This window comes from Camponotus vicinus, unplaced genomic scaffold (assembly GCF_025532165.1).
Source record: "Camponotus vicinus isolate PSW18456_S1 unplaced genomic scaffold, iyCamVici1.0 SCAF_8, whole genome shotgun sequence".
Lineage (NCBI taxonomy): Eukaryota > Metazoa > Arthropoda > Insecta > Hymenoptera > Formicidae > Camponotus > Camponotus vicinus.
The window spans coordinates 11405896-11431839 of record NW_028141980.1 but is presented as its reverse complement, the minus strand read 5'-3'; the positions used below and the strand labels follow the sequence as shown (position 1 = coordinate 11431839).

Below are 25944 nucleotides of genomic sequence, written 5' to 3'. Positions count from 1 at the left end.
AGAGTATAATCACTATATAGTTTTAAATAAAATAATTATTTTGATTATAAATATGTAAAATATAATGCACACAATTACTTAAAACGCACAATAAAATTTTAAGGGGAAACGACAATTATATAATAACATTATCTGTTTTATGAAATGTTAGTATAAAAGTTTTTTTACATAAAAATGATAAATTTACAAATTAAACAAATTTATATAAATCAAGTTTTTTTTAGTATTTTTAGTTTTTTTTAATATGTACATACATGAAGTTATATGTACTTGGGATATATTTGGAAAAAACACATCGTGTTTAGGTACTATCGTTTATATTGTTTAAAAAATCCTAAATTATATTTTTATTGATTAATTTTATTTCCTGGAAAATTTACATTATTAATTCACTCCTTTCGCTGCTAATCTCTTGTCGCGTTCCTCGGCAATCGATAGTTTCACACCTCTATCTCGTGGTAAACTCACATAAGCCTTCGTGCCTTTGCCAATGATAAAGACATTGTTCAACCTGGATAAATTTACATTGCATATTTAAAACAATACACAATAAAAGTTTACTATTATTATTGAAAATAAATTGCATATAACATGTATTGTTTCCTTCTTGGGTAATACGGAAAATCTATAACGATAATCAGTGACCAATATGAAGGAATTTAATCTTGGCCAAGTTTTGACTATAACAAGCAATATATACACATGTCACAGCTTCGATATGGCCCAGAAACAAAGTTAATCTTTTAAAAAACAAATAAAATCTTGAAGTATTCGTAAAGAAGAGAGAGAACATAAAATAATGAATGATATAAGAACCATTCCTTTAAATAAAATATGTATTGAAAAACCAGAGAGAGAGATTAATATAATTATAATTCCATCATCAACATATAATAATAAATTAATTAAAAATACTTAGACTTTAAAATTTATAAAAATAAAACACATTTTATTCTATATACCTTGTAGCAAAAGTATGTCCCTGCGTATCTTTTATGTGGCAAATGTCAAAGGAGCCAGGATGACGTTCACGGCTCACGACAGTACCAACACGACCCAAATTTCTTCCACCAGTAATCATACATAGGTTACCTGATAAACAAGAGCAGATTATGCTTGATTTTTTTTCTGTTTTTCTATGTTTTCTATTTTTCTATGTGTTTTACATATATCTATATATATGTATATGTATATTTATTTTAACATAATAATATTTATTTGTTCACACATATATTGCATTATTTTTTTATAATATCATTAATTACTTTATTTTTTATTTTATAATTTTTTATTATTATGACAGAGTAAATTAGAAAAAAGAATAATTACCAGAATCAAATCTGATAGAATCCAAGATCTTGCCACTAGCAATATCCAAATGAATAGTGTCATTGACTTTTATGACAGGATCAGGATATCGGATTGTTCTGCCATCATGTGTTACCAAAAATGGTATTCCTTTAGGACCAGTCTGAACGCGCTTTACCTTGCACAATTTGTACTGTAAAATATAATATCACATATAAATATAAAAATATAATATTTTGTTTGATACAATATAGTTTTAGATATCAAGCAATTACCTTAGCTTCTTCAGCAGTAATACGGTGGGTAGTGAAACGTCCCTTGACATCATAGATTAAACGGAAAAACTCACCAGTCTTCTCGATTGTAATGACATCTAAAACATTTTAATTACAATACAATTAATCTATCAGTTTATACTTGTATCAATGCACAAGTTAAACATTTTTGTACACTTCTTGGGTAATACAGAATATGTGCAATAATGTGCAACTTAATCTGTGACCAAACTGAAGAACTTACTTTGCTATTGGCCAGTTCTTGACTATAATACTTTTACAATTATATCATAGCTCAAATATGGCTCATTTTTTACTTTTTTACAAGATAATGTAAAATATATATGCATAAAAAGTAAAAAGTATAGAAGTAAAAGCACTTACCCATAAAACCAGCAGGATAGTTGGGATCAATGCGAATCTTTCCATCCACCTTAATCAAGCGTTGCATAACGATCTTAGTAACTTCGCAATTAGTCAAGGCATACTTCAATCTATTACGCAGAAAGATAACCAAAGGAAGTGATTCCCTAAGTTTGTGCGGACCAGTGGACGGTCGGGGGGCGTATACACCTCCCAATTTGTCCAACATCCATGCTTTAGGCGCATTAAGACGTTTAAGATGCTTCTTCGGGCCACGAGCCTAGAAGAAAAAATATTCCATAATCAATAAAATTTTTCTACTATAAAAAATATACCTCTTTTTTAGTAATACTTAGTATATACTTGATAGTGTAATCAAAAGTATGTACTAAAATATATACTTCAAGTATATACTTGTTGAATCAAAATATTTTAACATTTTGCATAATAAAATCTGAAAAATACTAACAAGCAATTTTTTACTTAAGTATAACTTTGTTGTTTTAATAATAATTTTATAAAGTTTTTCTAACAATAACCTGTTATTTTAATCAATTCTTTTAGTAAAAAAAAATAATTTAAAACTTCCCTAAATTTACACAGAATAAGTATTTAAAACGATCTGCACATTTTCCTGTACTAACATTTTTAATATTATCAATATTATGAAAAAATGTAAAATAATATACATGTGTTTGTCACAATACTTTACTTAGGTTATGTTCAAATTTAGGTTAGATAATATTATATTTTTAATTTAAATAAAACTATAGTTCTTTCGAACATAATAGAAAAACAATTATAATATAATAATAATGAATGTAATGAAAAGCAGGAGGTATCAAGAATTAGTTAAAAGGAAACAAAGTGAAGCGATGTAATCAAAGTAACGTTATAATTTTCTTAACAATAAGACATATATATCATTTTATAAACGTATTATCCATCGTACGAAAATGTGCACAACGATTTTTTCTCGTATATTAAGAGGATTCGCGTAACATACGCATGATGTAGATAGATTTTAAGAGCCGTGACAACCTTACCATCTTGGAATTCTAACCGGAAAGGCACGAGGACACACGTCGCGTACCCACTTAGGAAATTGCTTACAACGCCATTGAAAAGGATACAATGGCCTGAAACTATGTCGCGCGACAGAGAAGGGAAACCGAGCGTTTAAAACAAAGTCACTAGAAAAGCGAGAATTTGATTGGCTGTCACTTCTGATTGGCTATCGCGCGACACGTTATACATCCTTTGTACATAACAGTTTTCGCGGACTTACTAGTTGCAACATAGAACACTTTTTACAGCTTTTTTCGTTATTATTTGTGTTATAATAATATGTGAATTACAGTAAACGCTAATAATAGATAGCCGTAGAGCCGGTTTTCCCGCATTCGTACGTTAAACGTTGCTCCAGTCAAGTGTTCGAGGTAAAATTCTAAATAAAATATTAGAGATATACTTAACCTTCTAGTTTTTTTATCGAATTTCAAAAAATGATAACGCGTAAAATATATTGCAACTGTTAAGATTCACAAAGTTTTTTCAAGTTCGGCTTGTAATTCCTGCATAATTCTCAGAAATTCGTAGAAATCTGTCGAAAAAGTGATCACTCGCGTATTTTACAAAAATAATTTAAAGTTTTAAAGAAATAATTTAAAAAGTACCAGAGGAAGATGGACATAAAAAACACATCTTGTCCATTAACAAAATTTGTATTATTAATATGTTAATATAGATAAATAGTAAATTATACGTTAATAGATAATTTTTTTCGAAGTTAGGCGAAGAGACGGGAAAGATTCAAACACGCGACGATTAGATTGCAGACATAAAATTCGCGAAAGAAAACAAATGAATAAACATTGGCATAAAAAAGAAATTTAAAAAAATGAAGACAGCCTTGCAAACGTCACCGATTGGTCGAGAGTTTTTCGACCGGCGAGGTCGATAAAAAAGCCGGACGCCACTCACCGCGGCTGAAAATGAAAAGGGTCGATCCCCTTTAATCGCCGCGAAACAACATGGCGGACCGCGCTCCCGCGCCGGCACGGCTCTGTCTCACGCAGTGATTTGCGACGGCATTCGACGGAGTTGCGGAAACGCGCGCGGGACGTACGCACGCACGCACGCACGCACGCACGCGACAAGTACGCGTAGCCCTTCTCCAAGAAGGTACGGTAGGATTTTCGCGCGTGTCACCGCCGATTCTCGTGCGGCGTTTCTTCCTCGTCATCGCCTGGCGTCGCGGTCCTTCCTCGTCGTTGTGTCAATATCGATCAGAGCATTTCGTGACGGCGGCGATGTGCCGCCGCGGATGATGGGGCTAACGCCATCGCGCGACATCGTCGGCCAGACCGCGTCCCCGTGACAGGTTCGCTGAAGGAGGAGGCTGCGCATCACCTGTCGCAAGGATCAACGACGACGCCTCGTGTCCGCTTGTCCGGTCGCTGTCCGGTAACGAGGTAAGTGTCGACGCGGCAAATGTATTCATGGCGTTTCAATGAAAAGATGCTTATCATAAAACTATAATCTCTCGAAAATATATCATTTTTTTTATGCAATCCTGTCTGCTCCAAAATATCTTTTTCCCCTTGTTTATGGAGTTAATTATGATAGAAGCAAAATATTTTAAATAAATACATAGATACAGTCACATATATATTATACATATGTGAATTGGCATTGCTATATTTGATAATTTTTTGAATTATTGATAAAATAATCCTGAGAAATAATTGTGTATATAATTGAAAATGCAATTATGCTTCAGATGATACTTTTCATTGGCGCCATCAATTTAAACGCTTTAATTACGTTTTATGTATATATATATTCTTTTATCTGAAACGAGAGAGGAAAAAGAAAGATAGGGCACATACATAGATTATATATAGAATGTACACAGGATTTTTTAATCAAAATTTCTGTGGTTAGTTTCGAGATAATTTTTCTCTAACTTTTCGATGATATCGAAAATTATTGTTTGTCGTGAAAATTTTGAATATATATCTTTAATATGAAAATAATTACGCCATATATCTTTAATATGAAAATAATTACAATTTAAATTATGTTTCTTTCTTTTCCTCTCTTGTGTATAATCGTTAATATTATATATTACTTTAATTAAAACTACAATCGTTTTATCATAATTTGCTTTATTTCCTATTAAAAGTATATAATAAAGAAAGAGAGAGAGAGTTAAACATATACACATAATAGAAAAAGAAACCTTCTGGCAATCGCGATAATAAATCAAAGAAATAATTATATTAAAAATTAAATAGGTGGTACAAATCTTCGTTACAATAATGCATTCTTTTAACGCATTTATATTTTACGGGACCAACACAAGCGATGCTGCATATTAAGTCTCAACGGGAATAAATTTTAAATATTATCTCGATACGGGAGAAGCCTCCATATCGATCGAACGTATCGTTCTCGTATACACGGTATGTCAAAGGCACGACACATAGGCAGTGTAATTGCATAGTGCCTATGCAACCGGGAAATTCCGCGCCGCGTATGCTTTTCCGGAGATATCTCCCGTCGAGCGTAGTTCGCTCCCCGAGATGTGAAATCGATCCGGATTACATCTTCGACCTGGATGCATTTCGTGTGTTTCTGTAGCAGTCAGCATTCCTTTCACTTCGCTGACAACTGCAACCGCCGATGATTGACAATCCGCGCAACAATGATGCGTGCAAATTATTACACGCGATCCCCCTTTTGTACCTGTATCTCTCCGCAAAAAAATAAATTCGATGGAAAGTCACTGGAAAGTCTTTTGCCTCGATTTTTCAGACGTTGATACTTGAGAATGATGTATTAACGAATAAAATGAAACTTTAACATAGAGATTCGCTTTCTGTTTTGATTGTAATAATATCTTTATATATATCATACAAATAATATCTAATAACATAAATAATATTTAATGACATTAAAATATATAATAGATTGAATAATTTCTATATAAATGTTCGATGTTTGGAGTTATTTTATAATAATAATAATTTACGAACCATTTGATTTCGAATGTTGATGAAATATAAAATGAAATATAATTACAACTATCAACATAAATATCCGCAAAATGTGTATTATGTAACATGTAATAATTCTATAATTTTATTCTATTAATTCTATCAATTTTATTCTATCAATTTTATTCTATCATTCTAATGAAAGTTTAAAAAAGGAGAGACGATTATACAGTCTCTCGCAATAAATTATTCATTTATCATGTTATAGTTTTCGCACGACAATTTTAGCTATATTATACATATATAACTTATATTATTATTAGCTTATATGAGAAAAAAGTAATAAAAGATTTTAATTCGAAAGTTTCACGCGACAAATGTTGATTAATCTCGCGTTTGAGTCGCATTCCTCATTAGTTTGCATCACGAGGCGTCATATACAATCGATATATGCATATAGTACGAAAAGCTCGCTATCCAAGTGACGGCATATGCATGTATATATGCATGTATATATGCATGTGCTCGCTAGTTACGTGCATATGCGCAACGCTGCATGTGGGGTCATTGTCCGCACGTGTTCTATTCCCATCACTAATACATTCGCTGACAACGAACGGGGAAAAGCGTGCTTGAGGGTGAAACGAATTTTTTTCCGCGAATTTATAAAAGATAAGAGATAGGAATTTGCAAAAAAATCGCTCGACATTTAAATATGCTCGCGTGTATTTCATTTTATTCATATTTTACTACTTGTTATTTATCTTGTTTTTATTTTATTATTTCGACATCATAATGCTGTTAAAAAAAACACGCGAGAGAAGCGTAAAATTAATAAAATAAAAATACTGCTCATCGCTTTTTTTGCAAGTTATGAAATTCTCCGTTTCTGTGAAGTTGTAAATATTATTTATTTTCTATATAAAATATATTTCGATAAACAACTACTCTTGTAGTTAAAAAAATGTATATCCTGTTTTATTTATTTATTAATTCTAATTAATTCGAGATATTGCAACTTCTATGTGTCAAATAATTTTTATTGAATTTTTATTATTTTTTTTTATTGAATCATTCGATAACTGTTTTTTATTGTTGATAAATAATTATTTATAAATCATACAGATATTTTTTTTTTAATTTGAGCGAGGAATTAAATAAGAAAGATATTTTGATTAAATGTGTTCGACATCTAATTAATTAATTATAACAATAAATCGTTAATGTTAATTAATGAAATTAATGATTTTGAAGTGAAATGATTTTTTTCTAGTGAAACAATTCTTACCAAAATTAGGAATAAAGAGGAGAATGTAAAAAGCGATAAACCTCGTAATATTACGTAACGCAAAAGCGTTGTTGCGTAGATTCTCAGAATGACGAGGGGAGTAAAGTCACTATTCCATTCATGGGATTCGTTGGCTTTAATGGGGTCTCGAGGACGAACAGGGAGGGCCGGAATCCCTTCCTGCAGAAAAGGATCTGAAGTTGAAGGTCACGCATCCCCTCGCGAAAATTACGCAGTTTGAACGCAATCGATGTCGCATGTTGTACGAAAGTTTAGGCTCCAAAAATTTATATCTTGATTCTCTAAAACGGTATGCAGTTTTTCGCAGCGAATGATAAAGCAAAATTTTAGTGAACTCTATTTAAAAAACGTTGAATTTTAATATAATTTTAGTTTAAGTATTGATTGATAAGAAAATTTTATAAATCAACAAAAAATTATATTTAAAAAATATCAGCTTCAAATTTTATAAAAACTATAATTCAGTCAGAAAAATGAGACTTTAAAAACACTTTATCTATATGCATTTATACAAATTTAATCGTCAAAATGTGAGGAAATTGTGAACTGTTTAAATGAATAAGTAATTATATTCATCAGTTAATTAAATCGTCTCTCGAGTAAACGGAATGTTATATGATCAAATGATGAAGCTAATGGATTTAATTCCCCGATATACAATTTAATCTTTATCTTGTTAAATCTAATTACATTTCACGCATAATTTTAATCCAAGAATAGATATAAAAAATTCAGAAACGCGAAACAAGAATCTCAGAAAAATTTATTTTCTTGAAATTTAATCTCAGAAAAATTTATTTTCTTGAAATTTAACAAGAAGTTAAATATTTCAAAGAATGAACAGTTATCTTTTTCTTTCTTTTTATATATAAAATATTATTTTTATAAAAATAATATTTTATATATAAAAAGAAAGAAAAAGATAACTTTTCATTCTTTGAAATATTTAACTTCTTGTTCTATACATATTTATGCAAAGTAATCGCATATGCATGCAAAAATATTTCAAACGTAAAATACAAGATATTATCATAAATATGCTTTAAAACGTAAATATATTAATTATTCATAGGAATAATTAAAAATAAAGAATGACAAACATAAAACGATGATCGTACAAATGTCAAACACCATAATTTCAGATATTTACGTCAATTATATGCGTACCCTCGAAATTGATGACGACTGAATTCGACGCGCATTTCGACCCCCAGTCAGTGCATCAGGGGGGAGGGGAGGGGGGTAAGATAGATGCCGTGTCCCGATCGTTTGCGTTCAAGGTATCCCGCGGAGATAATGCGCAATAACCATCATTCCATTGCCCATCCATCCTCTCGCGTGCCCTTTTTGCCTATTCCGCAATGACAAGGAGATGCTTACATTATACATTTCAATCGGACGAGAACTCGTGTCGCTGTTTACCCACATACGCGCGTTGTATAATCGTCAACAAACCCTCGGGCAACCCTCCGCGACCAGTCGCCGTTTCCTCCCCTCCCTTTTCTCGGTTTTCGTCCTCAATCCCTCCTAGGCTCGCTTAGATCCTCGATCCCTCTCTCGTTCTCCCCCTTCGCCCGTCCTCCTCCAGCTCGCGATTCACGTGACCGGGACAGTCTATTGATTCCTCGAGGGTAGTGCATGCGCCCTCGTGCACGCGATCTCTGCTGTCAAGGGGGTTTGTATACGATGGAGGGGATAAGTTTGGAGGAAGTCCCAATGGAGGGGATGCTGGCGATGGGGAAAACGAAGAGAGAGATGGTCGGAGAACATGTACGATATCGAGAAAAAGATCGAAAAAAAAGGAGAGAAAGAGAGAGGGAGAAAAGAAAGACGCAGATAGCGATGGAAATTGCATCGTCGTTTCCTAGTGTTTTTTAAATATATTTTTATGATGATGGTATATACAGTTTTATATGATAGAATGAAATAGATAGTTGGGATTAAAACGAGAATTAAGTGTGTAAAAAACATAAATGTTTTACTACAGTTTAAATATATATGTATACAGTTTTACCTAAAAAGTATTATAAATATTATTTTATTATTATATTATTTTATAAGAGAAAGTTGATTATTTGTGTATTAATTAGATTGGAGATTTTCGCATTAATAGCAAAACTATTCACTATTAGAATCTCAAGAATTTCAAATATAATACCTAAATTATCGTGATTGAATAATAGTATTTTGCCGGTTTTTGGCATCATATCTATGTTTAATTATCAGTATCCAAATTTTTTATTAGTTAAATTATATTTGTTTTAAATATAGAAAAACTTAGTTGGGCTTTTTATTTTGTCTTTGAATCTATTTTGAATTTTTTTAGCACAAATATCAAAATCTTCCAAATTTATATACGTATATATTAATCTATTGATGCTAGCATCTTATATATTTTTTTTTAAATTTTGTAATTAATTTATATTCCATTCTCTCTGTATAAAGTTTCTTAATGTCGATTTTGTGATCCTGGACCAATTTCCGTTCTATACTTTCATTCTCTCTCTTTGCAAAATTTCCTGATGTTTGTACGCGTTAGAAAGAACCCATCTTGATTGACTACGAATTCGTAGAATCTAGAAAATTCGGTCGGACTCGTTCAGGATCCGACGCGAAATTCAAGAGTTCCCTCAATTCTCGTTGTCGGCCAGGGGAGGCGGCGTGTTCGAGCGCTAGTGAGGCGGTCAGGGGTTGCGAAGCGGAGGGTCGCGAAGAGAAGGGTTGCGAGGAGGAGGGCGGTGATGAAGGACGACGGGCGAAGAGAGAGGGTTTACCGAGGATCGCGGCGGAGACTCAGTCTCACTTGTGTGGTGTCTGTGTCGCGATCAGCCTCTTTCTTTTTCTCGTTACTCGTCATGACTTCCCTCATCTCGCATATCATCAGGTACGATCGACATTGACGTAACTCACGCGTTGACATCGCGCTGCGAAACGTATATCTTGGTCGAAGCGTCCTTGATTCGACGTTTGCTCTGCGAATCGCTTTAGGCTCTATCTCGTATCATTGGTCGTTTAAAATTGTGTATAGAATGTTCAAACAGGAAAGATCGATATTTCGATAGGTGATCGGTCGTGTTTTGTAAATAAAGATAGATTTCTGTGATTGAATGTGCGATTCAATATTGCGAAATTTTTAGAAATTTGTGAATTTGAGGAAATTTCTATAACTATATGTTATAAATATATATAAGTGAATTCAAAATTGTAAATAGTAAACGGTGCCACATTTTTATTTTTATTTTTTATCCACAGTGCTTATGTGTTTGTTGCCAAACTATTTGAAAAATATTACTCTTTAAAGTGTATCGAGTTTTTTTCTTAGGATATTTTATATTCGTCAAAAAATTGCAAGCACACATTCTATCATCAAATCTGTTAATTTTTATATTTTGAAAGATCTATATTTCAAAATTAATTCATACAATTTCTCGAATCAATCAGAGTTCATTCTCACAGAGCAGTGTTTCTACAACGCAATTTCTGTTTACTACGTCGATCGAATGTCGCAGTTTTGTGAAATTATCAGCAATAATTAGCTTTAATCACAATTAATGATTCTTTTTTCGCTATCGAATTGTGAATCATTTAGCATTAGTTTGCATAAATGCAATTTTGGCGAAAATTAATTTATCATTACGAGTACAATTTGATGTCGGTAACTGCGCAAAACGTCGAGATTGATGTTAAGTGCAGAAAAGCAACTCTGATTATGCAAACTATGTAGATTTAAAATTGGATCAATTGCATTTAATATATTTTTATGCATTTTTTGTGCTATTTTGACAATGTTATGGATTGAACATGATACATAAGTAAGTTGTAAAGTTGTAGCATACATATACCTATGGAAAGCTAAAATAATTTAGAAAAACGCGTGATTCTTCTATTTAATAAAAATTTTTAATAAAATCTTTTTTTCTAGAAATAAAATTTACAAATATATATTGAATTGTACATATAAAATTCAAATAATTTAAATAAATTTAATTTCTCTGAATAAATTCGAAATTTTTATGAATGCTCCGTAATTTAATCGTATTATCAGATAGCATCATCTTTACGATTGACAAAAAAATAAATCAATTCAGATCAGTATCGTTGAGATCGAAAGGGGAGAAGAAATTCTTTTTGCGCATTTTTATGTTTGGCAAAACGAGCCAAATAAAACGCGAACGGAAATAATCACGGATTGTTATGTCACATTTATCGATCTATTGAAATTACTCTTGGTATAAGTAACCTCGATATAATGTCTATTAATCCCGAGTCGCTAATAAGGGCTATAGGATATCGTCTAGAGAGATGGGTATCAAGTCTCATACTTTATTTAACGTGAAAGAGAAAAAAATTCTGCTAGAGATATATTTTTTACATACAAAAGAATTGAATTAAAAACCTATAAATGTGTAACAACGGACACATTGTCGACATTTCGTTGAAATTTGGTTTCTTTCCGATGATTACATAAAAACGTGCAGTTGTTGCTAAGTGCAACGCGCTCTCCTATATCCTCCACCAAGGCGCAGGTGCAAGGGTCGTTCACAATGAGCTATAAAAGCTAGATATGAGGATATAAAATATAAAAAGCGCAGAGAAAAAAATAGAAATATGAAATATATATATATATATATATATATAATTTTTTTCTGGGCTTCTTTAATATTTTATATATCCTTAATATCTCGTTTTAATAGTTCATTGAATTTTACATATATATGAGGAAGCTTCAAACAGAAATAAAATGAGAAAGATAGATAGATACCATAGTTTATATAGACAAGACATATCCAAAATACTAAAATGCAAGATGTCTATAATTAGCACAATCTACTTAAAAGATTTCTCTCATTTTCCATATTTTACAAGATTTACTTCGCATTTTATTTTTGATATTTACAAAATTTATTTGAAATGCTTAATACTAGCCAAGTTTTTTTTAAATTTCTTTTCATTTTTTATACTTTTAAAATTCGCTTCGTAAAGTGAGTTTTGATAAATCATTTCAGCTCTCATCATAATATGCTAAAATACGACATAAATTGCTTCTTTTTTAGTAGTTCAGATTTCTTATTTTTTGCATTTCACGTTATTCTGATATTTTCCATAAAAATATTACCGCGAGGAATATTGTATTTGTATTACTTTTTTTCAAAGTGAATTTTTCAAAGTGAAATAAATACGTGGATTGCGTCTAGTAATATATTGCAATTTTGTGAACAGGTGCCTTTTGTTTGATCGGTACATCATTAGACGAGAGATCAGCGGGCTTTTCCGCTGTACGAAATTAAACGCTCATTCCATTTACTTCTCTTACGGGAAATATCGATTGCAGACACTGCACGAACACTGCGCCGAGTCGCACGCACGATATTTCGCAACGAGCGAATCGATTGGCCGCGAGCGAATCTATCCATTGCATTACTAATTATTAAGTACGTTAGATCAGTTGAACGGATCTCGAGAAAGAATGTTTCGATTATTTATCGCTGAAACTTATATGTTAAAAAAATTGTGAAAAGACACGGCTAATCTTTTTCGATTAATTTTAATTTTAATTTAAAAGAGTAACGGATTTATTTATGTAAAATTTCGGAGTATTCTCAGATTTCAACGTCTTAAAGTTAGTTGAAAATTAAATTAAATATTTTGAAAATTTTTTATTTAAAATTAATTGTGCTACAAGTCAATCTCTACATTCTATTTCTCCACATTCATATTTACTGATTTAGTGCTTTCTACGGTTCTTTGATTGTGTAATTTGATTATTTGCAAAGACGTAGTTATTCATTTTCGCTGCGTCTTTTGAATTAGTCTTATTTGTCTCGTCTTGTTTGCCAAGGATATCCGATATTTAAGCTCGGAAACAAACAATCACATTTTGCTAGCTTTGCATTACTTATGAATACTAATACAATATCGCTGAATTAAATAAAAAATTATATATATTCGTACACACGTGCATTTTACGAATATCCGTATCGAACAATGCAGTTTGATGCATACGAATAGTTAAAAGTAAACAATTAAAAGTAACGTAATTTTTCGTGTGTATAATATACATATTATTATATTTTAATAATATTGTAATTATATATACACATATAATTAATAATAATTTTTTTAAATTTCTTATATTTTTTATAAATTATATTACTTAAATAAGTAGTATTTTGGCAGAATTAGAATAATATTAGATATAAACGTTTCTTTCGTAATTTATTTTATTTATATGAAAAATTGATATTTTGCTAAATTAACTAAATTTGTATTGCACAAAACTCGCTGTATTTCGTCCGAAATTTGCAGAAATAAGCGATGTCTTAAAGAGCGCATGTTGTTATCAGGCTTTTGCAATGACAAGTATTGTAAATAATCGAATGATAAATATTAATTAACGAGATTAAATACGAGAATAAGCTATATAAGTTAATTAATTCATAAGCTGTCGCACGTATTGCAAAACCTGATAACTACGATTAATTATACTCTTCTGTTATAAAATATATAACGTTGACTCATCGTTACGTCTCTAAAATATTGATATGTCCACGATTCTCATTTCTCAAATATTAATAAATCAAAAATATTAATAAATCAAAAATATAAATATTTGACAGACGTGTGCGATTCGTTTTGAAGCCTTCTATGATGTTATAAATGCATTGATTATTATTTTACTGCTAATATCATTTATAAATATTTAAAATTTTTTAATGTTGGGTTTATTAAAGCAGTAGTGGATTTATGATAATCTCTTCGAACATATTGTGTGATGCGATAAAATGCTTTACAAACGGAAATTAGTGAGAATTTTTCGAATTTGTCGATTGCAATATTTTTCAAACGTAGTCACACTCCGCGAAAACCAGACAGAACTGGACACGCTAAATGAATCAGCGATCATAATTAAATAGAATCGGATTACACGTCCGGTTAAGGATTAAGTGTGCGATTCTATGACTTCCACGTCGCATATGAAGAATCGTATGATTCTTACAATATGTAGCATTTTATTAATTTAAGATAAGTTGATTTTTTAAACAATAAAATATATATATATAAGTTTGTTTTTCATACGACATAATTTTTTCAGTAAGAAATGAATATCGACTTGTATAATACTTAAAGAAAAGATTATTCCATGAAATATTACATTTAATATATTGATTTTTGTCGAAAAAATCATTAATTATTTATATGTTTACAAGTTGATAACGTATTACACATATGTATCATGTAATGTATGTATAATCTAATTATGAATATGCTATATATTGCGTATGCAAAAAGTATGGAAGCCTTATATAAACAGAAATGATTTTAAATATATACCACGTCACAACTATTATTATAACACGTATGTTAATGCATTGATATCAAGCTAACATTCACAGAAAGAGTTAAAAATCAAATTAAAATCGAACTCATTGTTTTTCATGGAGAAAATTAAAAGGTATTATACTTTGTTACATATATATATACACACATACTCTAGTATATAAAGTTTTTTATTATTTGACATAAATAATAGGTCACATGCATCATCTTATGTAAACTCGTATAAATAATCAAAGATTTTTTTCGACAAAAATCGATTTATATAAAATGCAATATTTTATTTTTTTTTATACAAATCGATATCCTTTTCTTATAGAAAAGATTATTTTATATGAAAAAACTTATAGAGATTATATTAATAACTTGTATTAATAAATCTGTTTCCTGTTAAAAAAACAAATTTTTTGTATCTTACAAATTATTATTTAATCTCTAACAGATATAAATATTCATTGTGCTAAAAATATTGCGAATCAAACACAAAAGAAGGTTGTATCTAGACACATGCTTTACATCAGCGCTTGAAGTATCTACTATCGGCGGTTAATGACAAATCTCTAAGAATCTCTTTCATGCTTTCAGAGTGCAGTAAGGGCCCGAGGAGCTACGTAGATCATGTCAGGGCCAGGGGCGGAGTGGTGACCTAGACCTCATCCCTCGGCTCCGACCCTCGATGCTTACGCTACGGCTGGTGTCGACTCACTTCCTGAAGCAGCCATAGGCAGTGCCCTTCGCCTTAGAGAAAGGGCTCCGTGCGATGTGCCGTGATAGGGACATGAACCCAGAACTACTAGTCGAGTCGCACGATCTCCGCTCAACGGCGTTGTCGTCGTCGCCGTCGCCATCGTCGTAAAACTAAAATTAAAAAAGAAAAACAGACAACACGATCGTTCGAAATTTTCACGTGCACGCAAGAAGGACTTCTTCTTTTTCGACGGTCCTTCTATCTCTCTCTCTCTGCTGCGAGAATCTTTCTCGCCCTGGCATACGTACTCACGAACGCATACACACCATACACATACGCATCCCCACGAATCGTTCCTTGCCCTCTAACTACATAGACTAACAAGAACGATTTCTCCTTTTTTATGATGTCGAGATAGATTAAAATTCTGACAGACGAAATAGACGAATCTCAGGCGAGCAAGTGTGTATATACGGTATCGCATTTGATCGGGTTACTCGCGATATTCGGTACATAAATCCGTGATCCGGGTCGCGTAAATCGGCCGGATCGAAGGAATACGATCATAACTCGGAAGAGACGACTTCATCAATATATACGGCAAATCCAGAAGAAGGACGAAAGGAGGGAAGGAAGGAAGAGGACGAGACAGCTGCCACGCTGAACTCGGTATACATCAACCTGTGGAAAGCCGCGAGAGAGTGTATTGTGAGTTTTTTTCTTTAAATCCTTATAATATAATAATGTGTGCATGTCTTTAAGGTTGATAAAAACGATATGCAAAATACGATTATTAATAAATTATTATTAACTTTTTAATTAATTTATTATAAACTAATATATAGAGAGACAAAATATGATTTTAATTAACTTACGTTAGATATAAACTACATTCGCATAATCTTAATATTATTTTTATTATTATTTTTCTTGTTATTTAAGTTATCTACTTTTTTGAAACAGAAAAATCTTATTAAAATATAACACAAAGATTATTTTTAAATTATTATTATTAAATTTTTGAATATTTCCTTTTATTAAGCACTTTGAAATTATTCAATATACTTGAAATGATAAAATTATTATATTTAATTAAAAGAAAATACAATATATATATAATTTTTATTATTAATTAATTATAGTTTCTCTAGAGGCATGATAAAAAAATAAATATTGAAATTAAATTTTTATGTTTTTGATAATCTTGATTTAAACGTAGATTATCAAAAATAATTTTAATTTTGTCAAAAAATTCTGCATAAAATCATTGTTATTTGTGAGTGAAAAATATCCAAACTGCCATAATTTAAAGGACAAATACTTTGCCATCTTGCAGTAATTTTCCAATTTGCGTCATAAATTCAACATGTTGACAGCTAACGGACTAAAAAAAGTCACATATTTATATTAAGAGTACATAAGAGAATCTTGACGCACCTGGCTCCTCGATTACGTAATCGCGAAATTTTGGCACAATTTTGATGCATGAATAATGTCGTTGGCGTGAAATTTCTCCGTTGGCTGCGATCAGTCGCGAGCGAGCATCATCGGCGATCATTAACCGTCTCGTAATAGTTCCTTGAAATTGCGTATTTTCCTTTCCCGCAAGAATGGATGACAAGGTAAATTGATCAACCGTATATCGGTTATCGGTGCAATGGTCAGCGAGTTATTTTTGATAACGCTTTGTGCTGTTTAAAAGAAATTTACGTCGCAAAAAACTTGCAATTATTTAAAAGAATCGATGATTGTTGGGTGTCCGTCCGTTTCTAATGAATAATTCCTAACAAATTTTAATAAATAAAATGCTTCAAAGAAATTGTATTAAAACTATGTCGCTTCGCAATAATGTGGAATAATTAATTCAAATAGAACAGCTATATATATATCAGAGCTATTTTTTTCACAAAGTTTCAAGATATTATTCCTGAAGAATATGCTATAAAGCTTTTTGCATGATTAATATACATTTTCCATATAGCGGCGCAAAAGTTTGCCGACGCGTCCTTTATTTTTATCATAATAAATAATATTGACGATGGAGCGAGGACGACGACATTTCACGGTTCATCGATCTACTCGAACGAAGCTTTTCCTATGTTGTGAAATGCGCGTTTCTCGTGCATCGATCGTGCGCTTGCGAAAATATTGAAATTACTCTACGATTGTTCTGTCAATGTCGGTACACTGACATGCTATTTATTCTCCAGCATAATCGTGCAAATGACACCTCGCGCGAGACAGATATGAAACATCCAATTCCTTATTGAAAGAAACCGGTAAATTTTTCTTTATTTTTTAGTCTTACTTCTATTTAAAAAATATATATATTTAAATTATATATTTAAATATATATATATATATTTTTTTTTAAATTAATATCTTAATATGTTCGCTTTTCTTTCACTCCTTCAATATACTATAAAATAAGTTTTTAAATTATATCGCTTAATTCTTCTCTCAATTATTTTTAATTTTTTTTTCTACAAACTTAATGCTTTTTTCTGTTATAAAAAAATATTTTTTCTCCTTTACCATTAAAAAGTTTAGCGTTCTTATTTTTTTTACCGATATCTTTTTTCTGATTGAACCGCGAAGATTTTACTCGGAGGCAAGAATGGTGATCGAGTGAGAGGCAAACTTTTGAATGGCTGTCGTCTTGCATGTTAATGTAATATCATGTGATTTACAACAAGTGTATTCGTCGCTTTTGTCAGTGCGGCGGTGGGTCGCAGTACAGACAAAGTGGGATGAGACGCCCTCAGCAAGAACATCATCATCATCATCACCACCACCATCATCACCATCATCATCATGGATCCTCAACAAGCCCCACGCGTTCTCGTCAAGCACACGATAAGGTAATCTTTCTTTGACACTTTGCAACCGCTTAATAAGATATCAATCTTATGTTTTTAATAAATTAATTAATCATAAAAATTTAATTTTGATATTAATTATTTTTTATTTTGATAACCGTATTTAAAATAGTTGTACCTATAAATATAGAATTTGTATTATTTTACACGTATGCATATGTATTATTTTACACGTATACATATATTATATATTTTAATTACTAACAAATTTCTCAAAAATTAATTAAATATTATTAAATTGCAATATTAATATTAATATGTATTAGAAATAATAGCATGTAATCTTTGACTTTTTTTATTGTAATTTTTACGGTTTTTTAGCTATCGCATTTTTACGTTAATAATTTATGTATCAGAAAAATTATTGTGTTGAAACTCCTATCTACAATAATTATTGCTATCTTAATAGATAGAGATAATAGTGTATAGTAGTTGTTCTACATTCTAAATACGGTTAAGAAACTCTGGTTCTTCTACTATGTTGAGCGAGAATGCAGAGTATATATCTACTCGTTACTCCACTTTGTCGATATATTGCCTTTCCAGTTATTAGATCCAGACTGTTCGTCGATTACGCTTTCTCGTTCTCGTCACTTCACTAATTATTTATATGACTCGTATAAATGTCGTGTGAATATCGATTATCTCTGAATATTCGGCGTAAAACATATACTTAAATATACAAAGAGAGATAGTTAATATGTAAAGAATGAAATATTATGAATGATATTATGAAGATACTCTAAGAATGATTTTGTTTAATATATAATTAATTATTTATCAAGTAATAAAAAAAAGGTAAAAACTTATAAAATTTTTACAGTTAAAACATTGTATACATATATCTTTTGTAATTATTTTGTAACTTATTTTTATATGCGCATAGAAATATCTTTTCTCTCCAGAAATTTTATATTTCCAATACTATATTTTATACTTTATACGTCAAATATAATACTTTTACTTTAAATATTTATATAATATTTTTGCAATTATTTTTAAAATTTTTTAGAATATTAATTCCACATTTGTGCGATTTTAATCATTAAAACACTGTTTACAGAGCATTATTTGCATAGTATTCATTTAATTAGAGAGTAATAATTTAGATTTTAAATATTTTTGTTTCTTGATTATGTATGTACAATGAAAACGCGCTAGGCCCAGGCGGCCTAACGAATCCCACCTCTCCTGTTTCAGGACGAATCCCGTCTCGCACGCGTGAAGCGCGTCCTGGCGGGCTCGCTGCTCGGCCGCGGTGCCGGCTCCAGCAGGATCTTCGGCACCCGGCTGGAGCTGATCGAGTCGTACCTCGACACGGGTGTGCCATACGTGGTGCATCGGCTATGCAGCTACATCGAGGCACACGGCTTCCAGAGCGCGGCGGTGTTTCGCCTGTCAGGCGGCAGTCCCCGGCTGGCAGAACGATTGAGAGCTGCCTTCGAGCGGCGGGGCGATGCCGATCTGGAAGCAGCCGGGTGTCCGCCAACCGCCGCGACTCTCCTCCGTCAGTATCTGAAGGAACTGCCGCAGCCCGTCGTGCCGTCTACCCTCGTCGGCAGACTGCTCAACGTACACACTCGTAAGAACGCTATTTTTTTTTTTTTCAAAATAAGAATTTTATTTTTAGAAAGACAAGATGAAGACAGGATGTATACATATCGCTCTGGATATATTTTAGATGCGATTTTAATTATTATTTAAAAGCAAACAAATTTTAGAACGCAACTCTGAGCTTCATTCTAATAATTCTGTAAAAATGTTTGATGCAGAGAGTTACTCCAACGATCACGACTCGTGGATCGCCTCGACGAAGGAGCTGCTCTCGACTCTGCCGTCCTCGCATTATCATCTGCTCGGCTATCTGACGATCTACCTTAGTCGCTACGAGGCTCGACACGGACGTAGCGCTGGTGTTTGCGGCGTTTTCGCGCCTGTCATTCTGCCGCACGTGCCACCGGCGACCACTCTACTGCGGGACATTCTTGCCGAGGCGCTGGTGCTATTTCCCGACTGGTGAGTAATATTTAATGATTCTCTTAGCATGATGACATGAGGCAACTTGTAAAAATATATAAGGAAGTCGCGCGAGTAGTTTGCGTAACTCGCCGGCAAAAGCAAATGATGTCTGGTTGTCTAATTTATTTCTATCACGGGCCCGCTTTTCCTATTTTTAGAACTATTAGATCATACTCAATATGTTACACAAGAAAAGGTAGTTGTTGGGCCATAAAAGAATAACATGAATTATAGACTTATATTAAGTAATGAAATTATGAATTATGGAAGTAATGAAATTATAGACTTATATTAAGTAATAAATAATAGAATTTTTATTTCGCAAATTTTTAACAAAAAGAAAATCAATTCTAAATTATTATTTTAATGTAACTTTTTTTCTAAATTAATTTTTTTAAATATTGTTTTTTTAATTAAATTTATTTTTAAATTAAAAGATATCGAAAAAGTATCTTTATAAAAGAATATTAGAGAAATATATGAAAAGAGAAGAAATTACAAAAAAATAGAATACTGATACGATGATACTGATTTGCATCAAATATATAATTTTGTATATCTTTTAATCTGGCACTTCCATTATGAGAAACAAAATATTGCCAATTTGTAACTTTAATTCCGAATTTATTGCTTTTATTAATTAGCAAAAAATTGATATTAAAGATAGCAATGTTGATTTAATTTAACATCGTAAGTAGGTATTTCCATTTTTGAATAATCTTTATGGCTAATCATAAATAAATAGGGATTAATTTTTATTTAATTATTTGAAAACTGCAAATAAATTTAAACAATGATATATTTTTATATAAATATACCAATACGAATTATTATAATTAAAGAAAAGTAATCAAAAGTAAGAAATTAACAATATCAGTTTGATGTCAATATTTTCCAAATTTTTAACTTTTATTGAAATATCCTAATTTGTTGAATTTGTTGTTCGCACAATAAATTTAAAAAATTATTTTTTTAACGAACAATTGTTTAAACATAATCTATAATTGACTAGTCTTAAATTGTATAAAACTCAAAATGATGTAAAGTGATTTTCTCTGCGAAAATTTTGCAAGCAATTAACTTTACAAATAATAAATAATTGAAATATTATTAATTATTTGTCCCATGATTGCTTACATCGTTTGATTGCTTTCTCCTCTTTTGTTTATTTTTTGCTGCTCTTCGATCGAATTCACACACACTCACACGCGAATACACGGTTAATTACACATGATTGCGCGCGCACTAATCAACAGAATACAAACGCCAAGTTTATAATACGCAATGTGTTAAATATTAAAATAAAGTTAGTCATTAATGGCTATAATTATTAAATACTTCGCAATAATGCCCAAGTTAATTCGTTCCATATCCTATTTTATATCCACCTTGTTAATGACAAATTTGAAAATTATGTTGGCAATTTTATATCCTGATACTACATGAGGTAATGGCTAATTGGATGCGATCGGAAGTTAATGAATAACATGAGTTGGCAATCTTTAATTATTTCTAGGAAATGATGGCAATTGACATCATTCATTACTTATCGTGATTCTCGATGACTATTTAAATATTTAAATAGTCATCTCGATGACAAATTAAATATTTTGAACGATTTATGCGCTTCAAAAAATAAAACGATAGGAGATAGAATTATAAATTATTATTTCATTATGAATAATTATTCCTTTATTCATTTGTTCTTGTTTTTTAATATATCTCACCTCACGCTTTGAATTTTTCGCCGATTTAAATGTAATTTATGTATTATTTTCATATTCAGTGATCAATAATAAATATTGAATATGAATAATAATATATAAACTGAGTGATTTAAGTAACAAAAAGGTATAATTGTTAATAATTAATTAATTTAAAATCAAGAAAACGTAGAATATTCCATGTACAATTATTTTATAATATGTTAAATATTTTGTGACGAGATAACAAGTATATACAATGAAAATATTATTGCGTTCACCTTCGCATAGCGCGCTATTGTTTACATTATGTACAGACGGTCGAACTATTGTCATTCACGTGGCGACACTCGAGTAAAAAGCGGCGCGAGACGCTCCGTCATATTATTTTCCGAAACGCAATTACACGACAAGTTTATTAAACGCAATCATTTCCTATGAGCAATTAGAGATTGTCAATTCAGTTGCAATTAAGTAATTTCCGTGATTATCTCGTCTCAAATAGCCACTAACTCGCACAGTATTTCGCATAATATCGCGTAGTATCAGAAAAAAACTGCCGAATCACCTTCAAATTTCTCAGTCATCAACAAAATATTATCGCGGTTCGTTAATACAATCATTGTTGTAAGATTTATTTTTAATATTTACCATAAATTAATGCTTGTATTATTCTGGCGATTATATAAATCATAAAATCAAGTAATTCAAATAAAATGCCGTGATACATCAATTGTATATAATTTATTTAAAATCACAAAGAAGGAATATTTAATGTAAATTTATTTTATCGTATATGTTAAATATTTTGTAGCGACAAAAAACATACGTATTCAAATGTTATTGTGTTCTGTATCTTCGTATATAGCATGCTATTGTTTACATATATCGCATAGACGCTCGACTTTGTTATTGAGGACACTTGAATGAAAAGGTACCCCGGAGCGAGACGCTCCGTGTGTCGTCATATTATTTTTCGCAACGCGATCATGCGATAAGGAGATTTATTAAATGCGATCATTTCCTATAAACAATTAGAGATTGTCAATTCACGTAATTAAATAATTTTCGCAATTATCACGTTTCAACTAGTTATTAATCGCGTAATATTGCACAGTATCGGATTAAAATTGCCAAATTATTTTAGAATTTTTCATTCGTCGACAAAACAGATTGAACATTGCGGCACGTTTAATAATTACACAAACGTTATTAATATTTATTTTTAAATTTACCACATCGCGTACCATAAATTAAGCGCTTATATTTTTTGGTGATTAATATGTGCGCGATCATAATTAACCATATTTTCGCGAGTGAGTGTTTTATAAGTGCTACAAAAGTGCAGCAAAAGATGAACAAGACAGAAAAAGGAGGCTCGGGAAGACATCAAATGATGGAGTAAGTAATTTATAATTTTGTTAATTTATTATTTATTAAATTAATTATGGTTGTCAATTCTATGCTCGATATTGATCAAACTTTATATCATTTTAAGATATAAAAATTTAGAGATAATCAATTAGAAACTCTCTCTCTAGATTTACAATCATTATAACATCGATTATTTTTTAAATTAATTTCGCAAACATTAAATTTTCAGAACTATGATATTTTAATAGTAATTATTTCGGGAAATAAATTGATGTATATCGAGCTGATATTGTTAATTTTTTACTATTTTATTTTTTTATATAATTATAGTATTTCATATATTATGCACTTATAAAAATGTAATATTGTAAAATATATTTGTAATATCTTTGAGCAATTAATTAACAATTAATTTTAATTTATTTGTTTTTTTGTTTACAATTTATTATAAATATTATTTGGAAACGATAAATATTAGCACTTCTGTTTTTAATGTTCTATTAATTGATAATACGAAGATGCAATAAATTTGGAATTAGAATAACAAATTAATATTAAATTGACAATTATATCATATATCTAAATTTCATTTCTCGAGACAGTGATTAACGGAAGCTTAATTTTGCGAATATTGTTGAAATAGTGAAAAAACATGATACAAAATCACCATAAATTACGGCTATGCTCACATACTTAACTATTCACGCATCGTTGGATAACAAGTTGCTCATTATCCTTCAGTCAGTTCGTGGTTTTTGGGAATGAAGCAATGAAGATTTATTAATATGAAATCTCATGACTTTTTAAATGTTCAATAAAGGACAGAAAAATTAAAATATAAGATTAAAAACGCTTTAATTTTACAATATAAAAATAAATCTTAGAAAAAGAGAGAATTTTCAATATTTAAATATCAGTTTCGGTCTGCTTTCAAAAAATAAATTTGTTTTGTTTTTGTTATTATATCCTAAATAATTTTTAAATGGAGATATTTTAATATTAGTATTATTTATATTATTATTATTTATTAAATTTGAATAAAACGGTAATCTAAAATTTGCAAAGATTTGATATTGTTGCAAATAAAGAGAATCGTTTTAGTTCTTCGTTATTTTTCAATAAAAGTTGTCACAAATTACGGTGTAATATCCGTCAAATAAACGGATCAAAGTACCGGACTTTGTTAATTAATCTGGAAATCTGATTTAGTCGTTCTGTCGTACATTATCTGTACTGTGAATCACAGAGTAACTTATTTGAATGTGCTCGATCACTAACTACACTGCGAAACAAATTATAAAGTACGCTTTGCAGAAAATGCTCTGCAACTGAATCGAGCTATCTAATTAAGCACTTATTCGCGTTTCAATTTTTTCGCACTATCTCGATATCGTAATATCGCTTACATTTCCAACAATTATTCGTTTGCCGATCGACAGATCTATATTATTTTAATAAACTGTTCCCTGTCGAAATTACAAACGAAATGCATTTTCCGCGAATGCCTGTCCCTTGACAATCAACTGTCTAATTGGACTCTTTTACTTCCATTCGAGAAAATTTCTTCCCCGATGGGAGAGAGTCGACGTTCGCTTATTATTTCTTAACCCGAGGCACTCTCTTCACCTCAATTGCGTTAAGACCGCTTAGACAGTCTCAATGGAGGAATCTAGTGCACTTGCAATTTCATCTTTGCAGTCTCAATAGTATATCGAGCAGGTCAAAAATGAAAAAAAAAATAAGTAAAAACAATTTGATTAAATCTAATTTCGAATATGTATATTTCTGTAAATCTCATATTACAAAATGTCATTTTCTTGATACTTTTTAATATTAACTTAATATTTTTTTTACAAAAGAGTTCTTCATTAAAACCAAAATAATTAATAAATTAAATTAGTAATTGAAAGAGATATACATATAAATCTATAAATAAATTAAATAAATGTTATCGTGTTCTGCTTGGCACGTACTTGAATCGATAGATTCGGTAAAATTCTGTGCACGTACAACGTATGCGAGAGAAACTAATCGTTTCTCGGATTCGCGTGTATATGAAGGATTTTTCTCCTGGTTCCACGTACAAGCGGGTACGATTTCATTGCGCGTAAAAGCTTCCAAATCACGCAAAAAGCATATTAAACCGCATCGATGATCGATTCGGATCGCGGAACACGGTACGAATGCAGAAGTCTAGATACAAATAAACATTGCAAAATTATTTACATATCAATGCCAGTAGTTTCGTTTCCTTTTTTTAATGAAATATCAAAATTAACGATTTTCCATGACTAATAATAAAGTAAATGATGTAATAATATAAATATATTTATAAATTTGTATAATAATAATAGATACGCATTCTCTTTCTCTTGATATTCATTTTAATTATATATATTAAAACAATGACAAGTTGATGATATCCTAATTTATTCTCTTTTCAGCAAAATTTCCCGCAAATTTTGTTCGAATTTCACGCACAATTTATTTCGGCGAATATTAAACAGACGTTGCTTTGGACCTAGTTATTTCCGTGTGCGTGCAAATTAGCTTTTAAGCGGAAAAGTCACGGATGAAATTTGTAGATTGCGTCAGATTGCAAGTGTAGGTAGAAACTGCGAGAATATCCGCGACCTTCTCCACGATTAATTTCGTTCATTATGCCATATCATTGAAGCAATGAAATACTA

General features: G+C 30.9%; 2 protein-coding genes across 4 annotated transcripts in view; one reads left to right on the top strand and one right to left on the bottom strand.

The window, feature by feature from the left end:
• Positions 1-339: 339 nt before the first annotated feature.
• On the bottom strand, positions 340-3086 carry Rps4 (ribosomal protein S4). Its single transcript, XM_083106199.1, has 6 exons — positions 2993-3086; positions 1968-2226; positions 1584-1681; positions 1330-1501; positions 963-1092; positions 340-511 (listed from the first exon to the last, which is right to left on the bottom strand). The coding sequence occupies exons 1-6, from the start codon at positions 2993-2995 to the stop codon at positions 385-387; spliced, it is 789 nt and encodes a 262-aa protein (XP_082962325.1). The 5' UTR covers positions 2996-3086; the 3' UTR covers positions 340-384.
• Positions 3087-3927: 841 nt separating this feature from the next.
• LOC145975270 (protein FAM13B) overlaps positions 3928-25944 on the top strand; it is a 50703-nt gene continuing 28686 nt past the window's right edge. Inside the window, exons 1-6 of one of the 3 annotated variants that reach the window (XM_083105617.1) lie at positions 3928-4420; positions 15177-15987; positions 17490-17558; positions 17997-18140; positions 19359-19740; positions 19931-20174. In XM_083105617.1, the coding sequence (XP_082961743.1) occupies positions 18030-18140; positions 19359-19740; positions 19931-20174 (737 nt within the window). In that variant the 5' untranslated portion in view covers positions 3928-4420; positions 15177-15987; positions 17490-17558; positions 17997-18029. Of the gene's footprint in view, positions 4421-15176; positions 15988-16691; positions 16902-17489; positions 17559-17996; positions 18141-19358; positions 19741-19930; positions 20175-25944 lie in introns of all 3 variants that reach the window. The other 2 variants (XM_083105615.1, XM_083105616.1) reach the window with 2 other exon arrangements.

Excerpts from the sequence above, each read along its gene's own strand:
- Rps4 (XM_083106199.1), bottom strand. Across the intron at positions 1,682-1,967 it reads CTATCCTGCTGGTTTTATGG|ATGTCATTACAATCGAGAAG; the intron begins GTAAGTGCTTTT and ends AAAATGTTTTAG. Across the intron at positions 1,093-1,329 it reads TTCTATCAGATTTGATTCTG|GTAACCTATGTATGATTACT; the intron begins GTAATTATTCTT and ends CTTGTTTATCAG.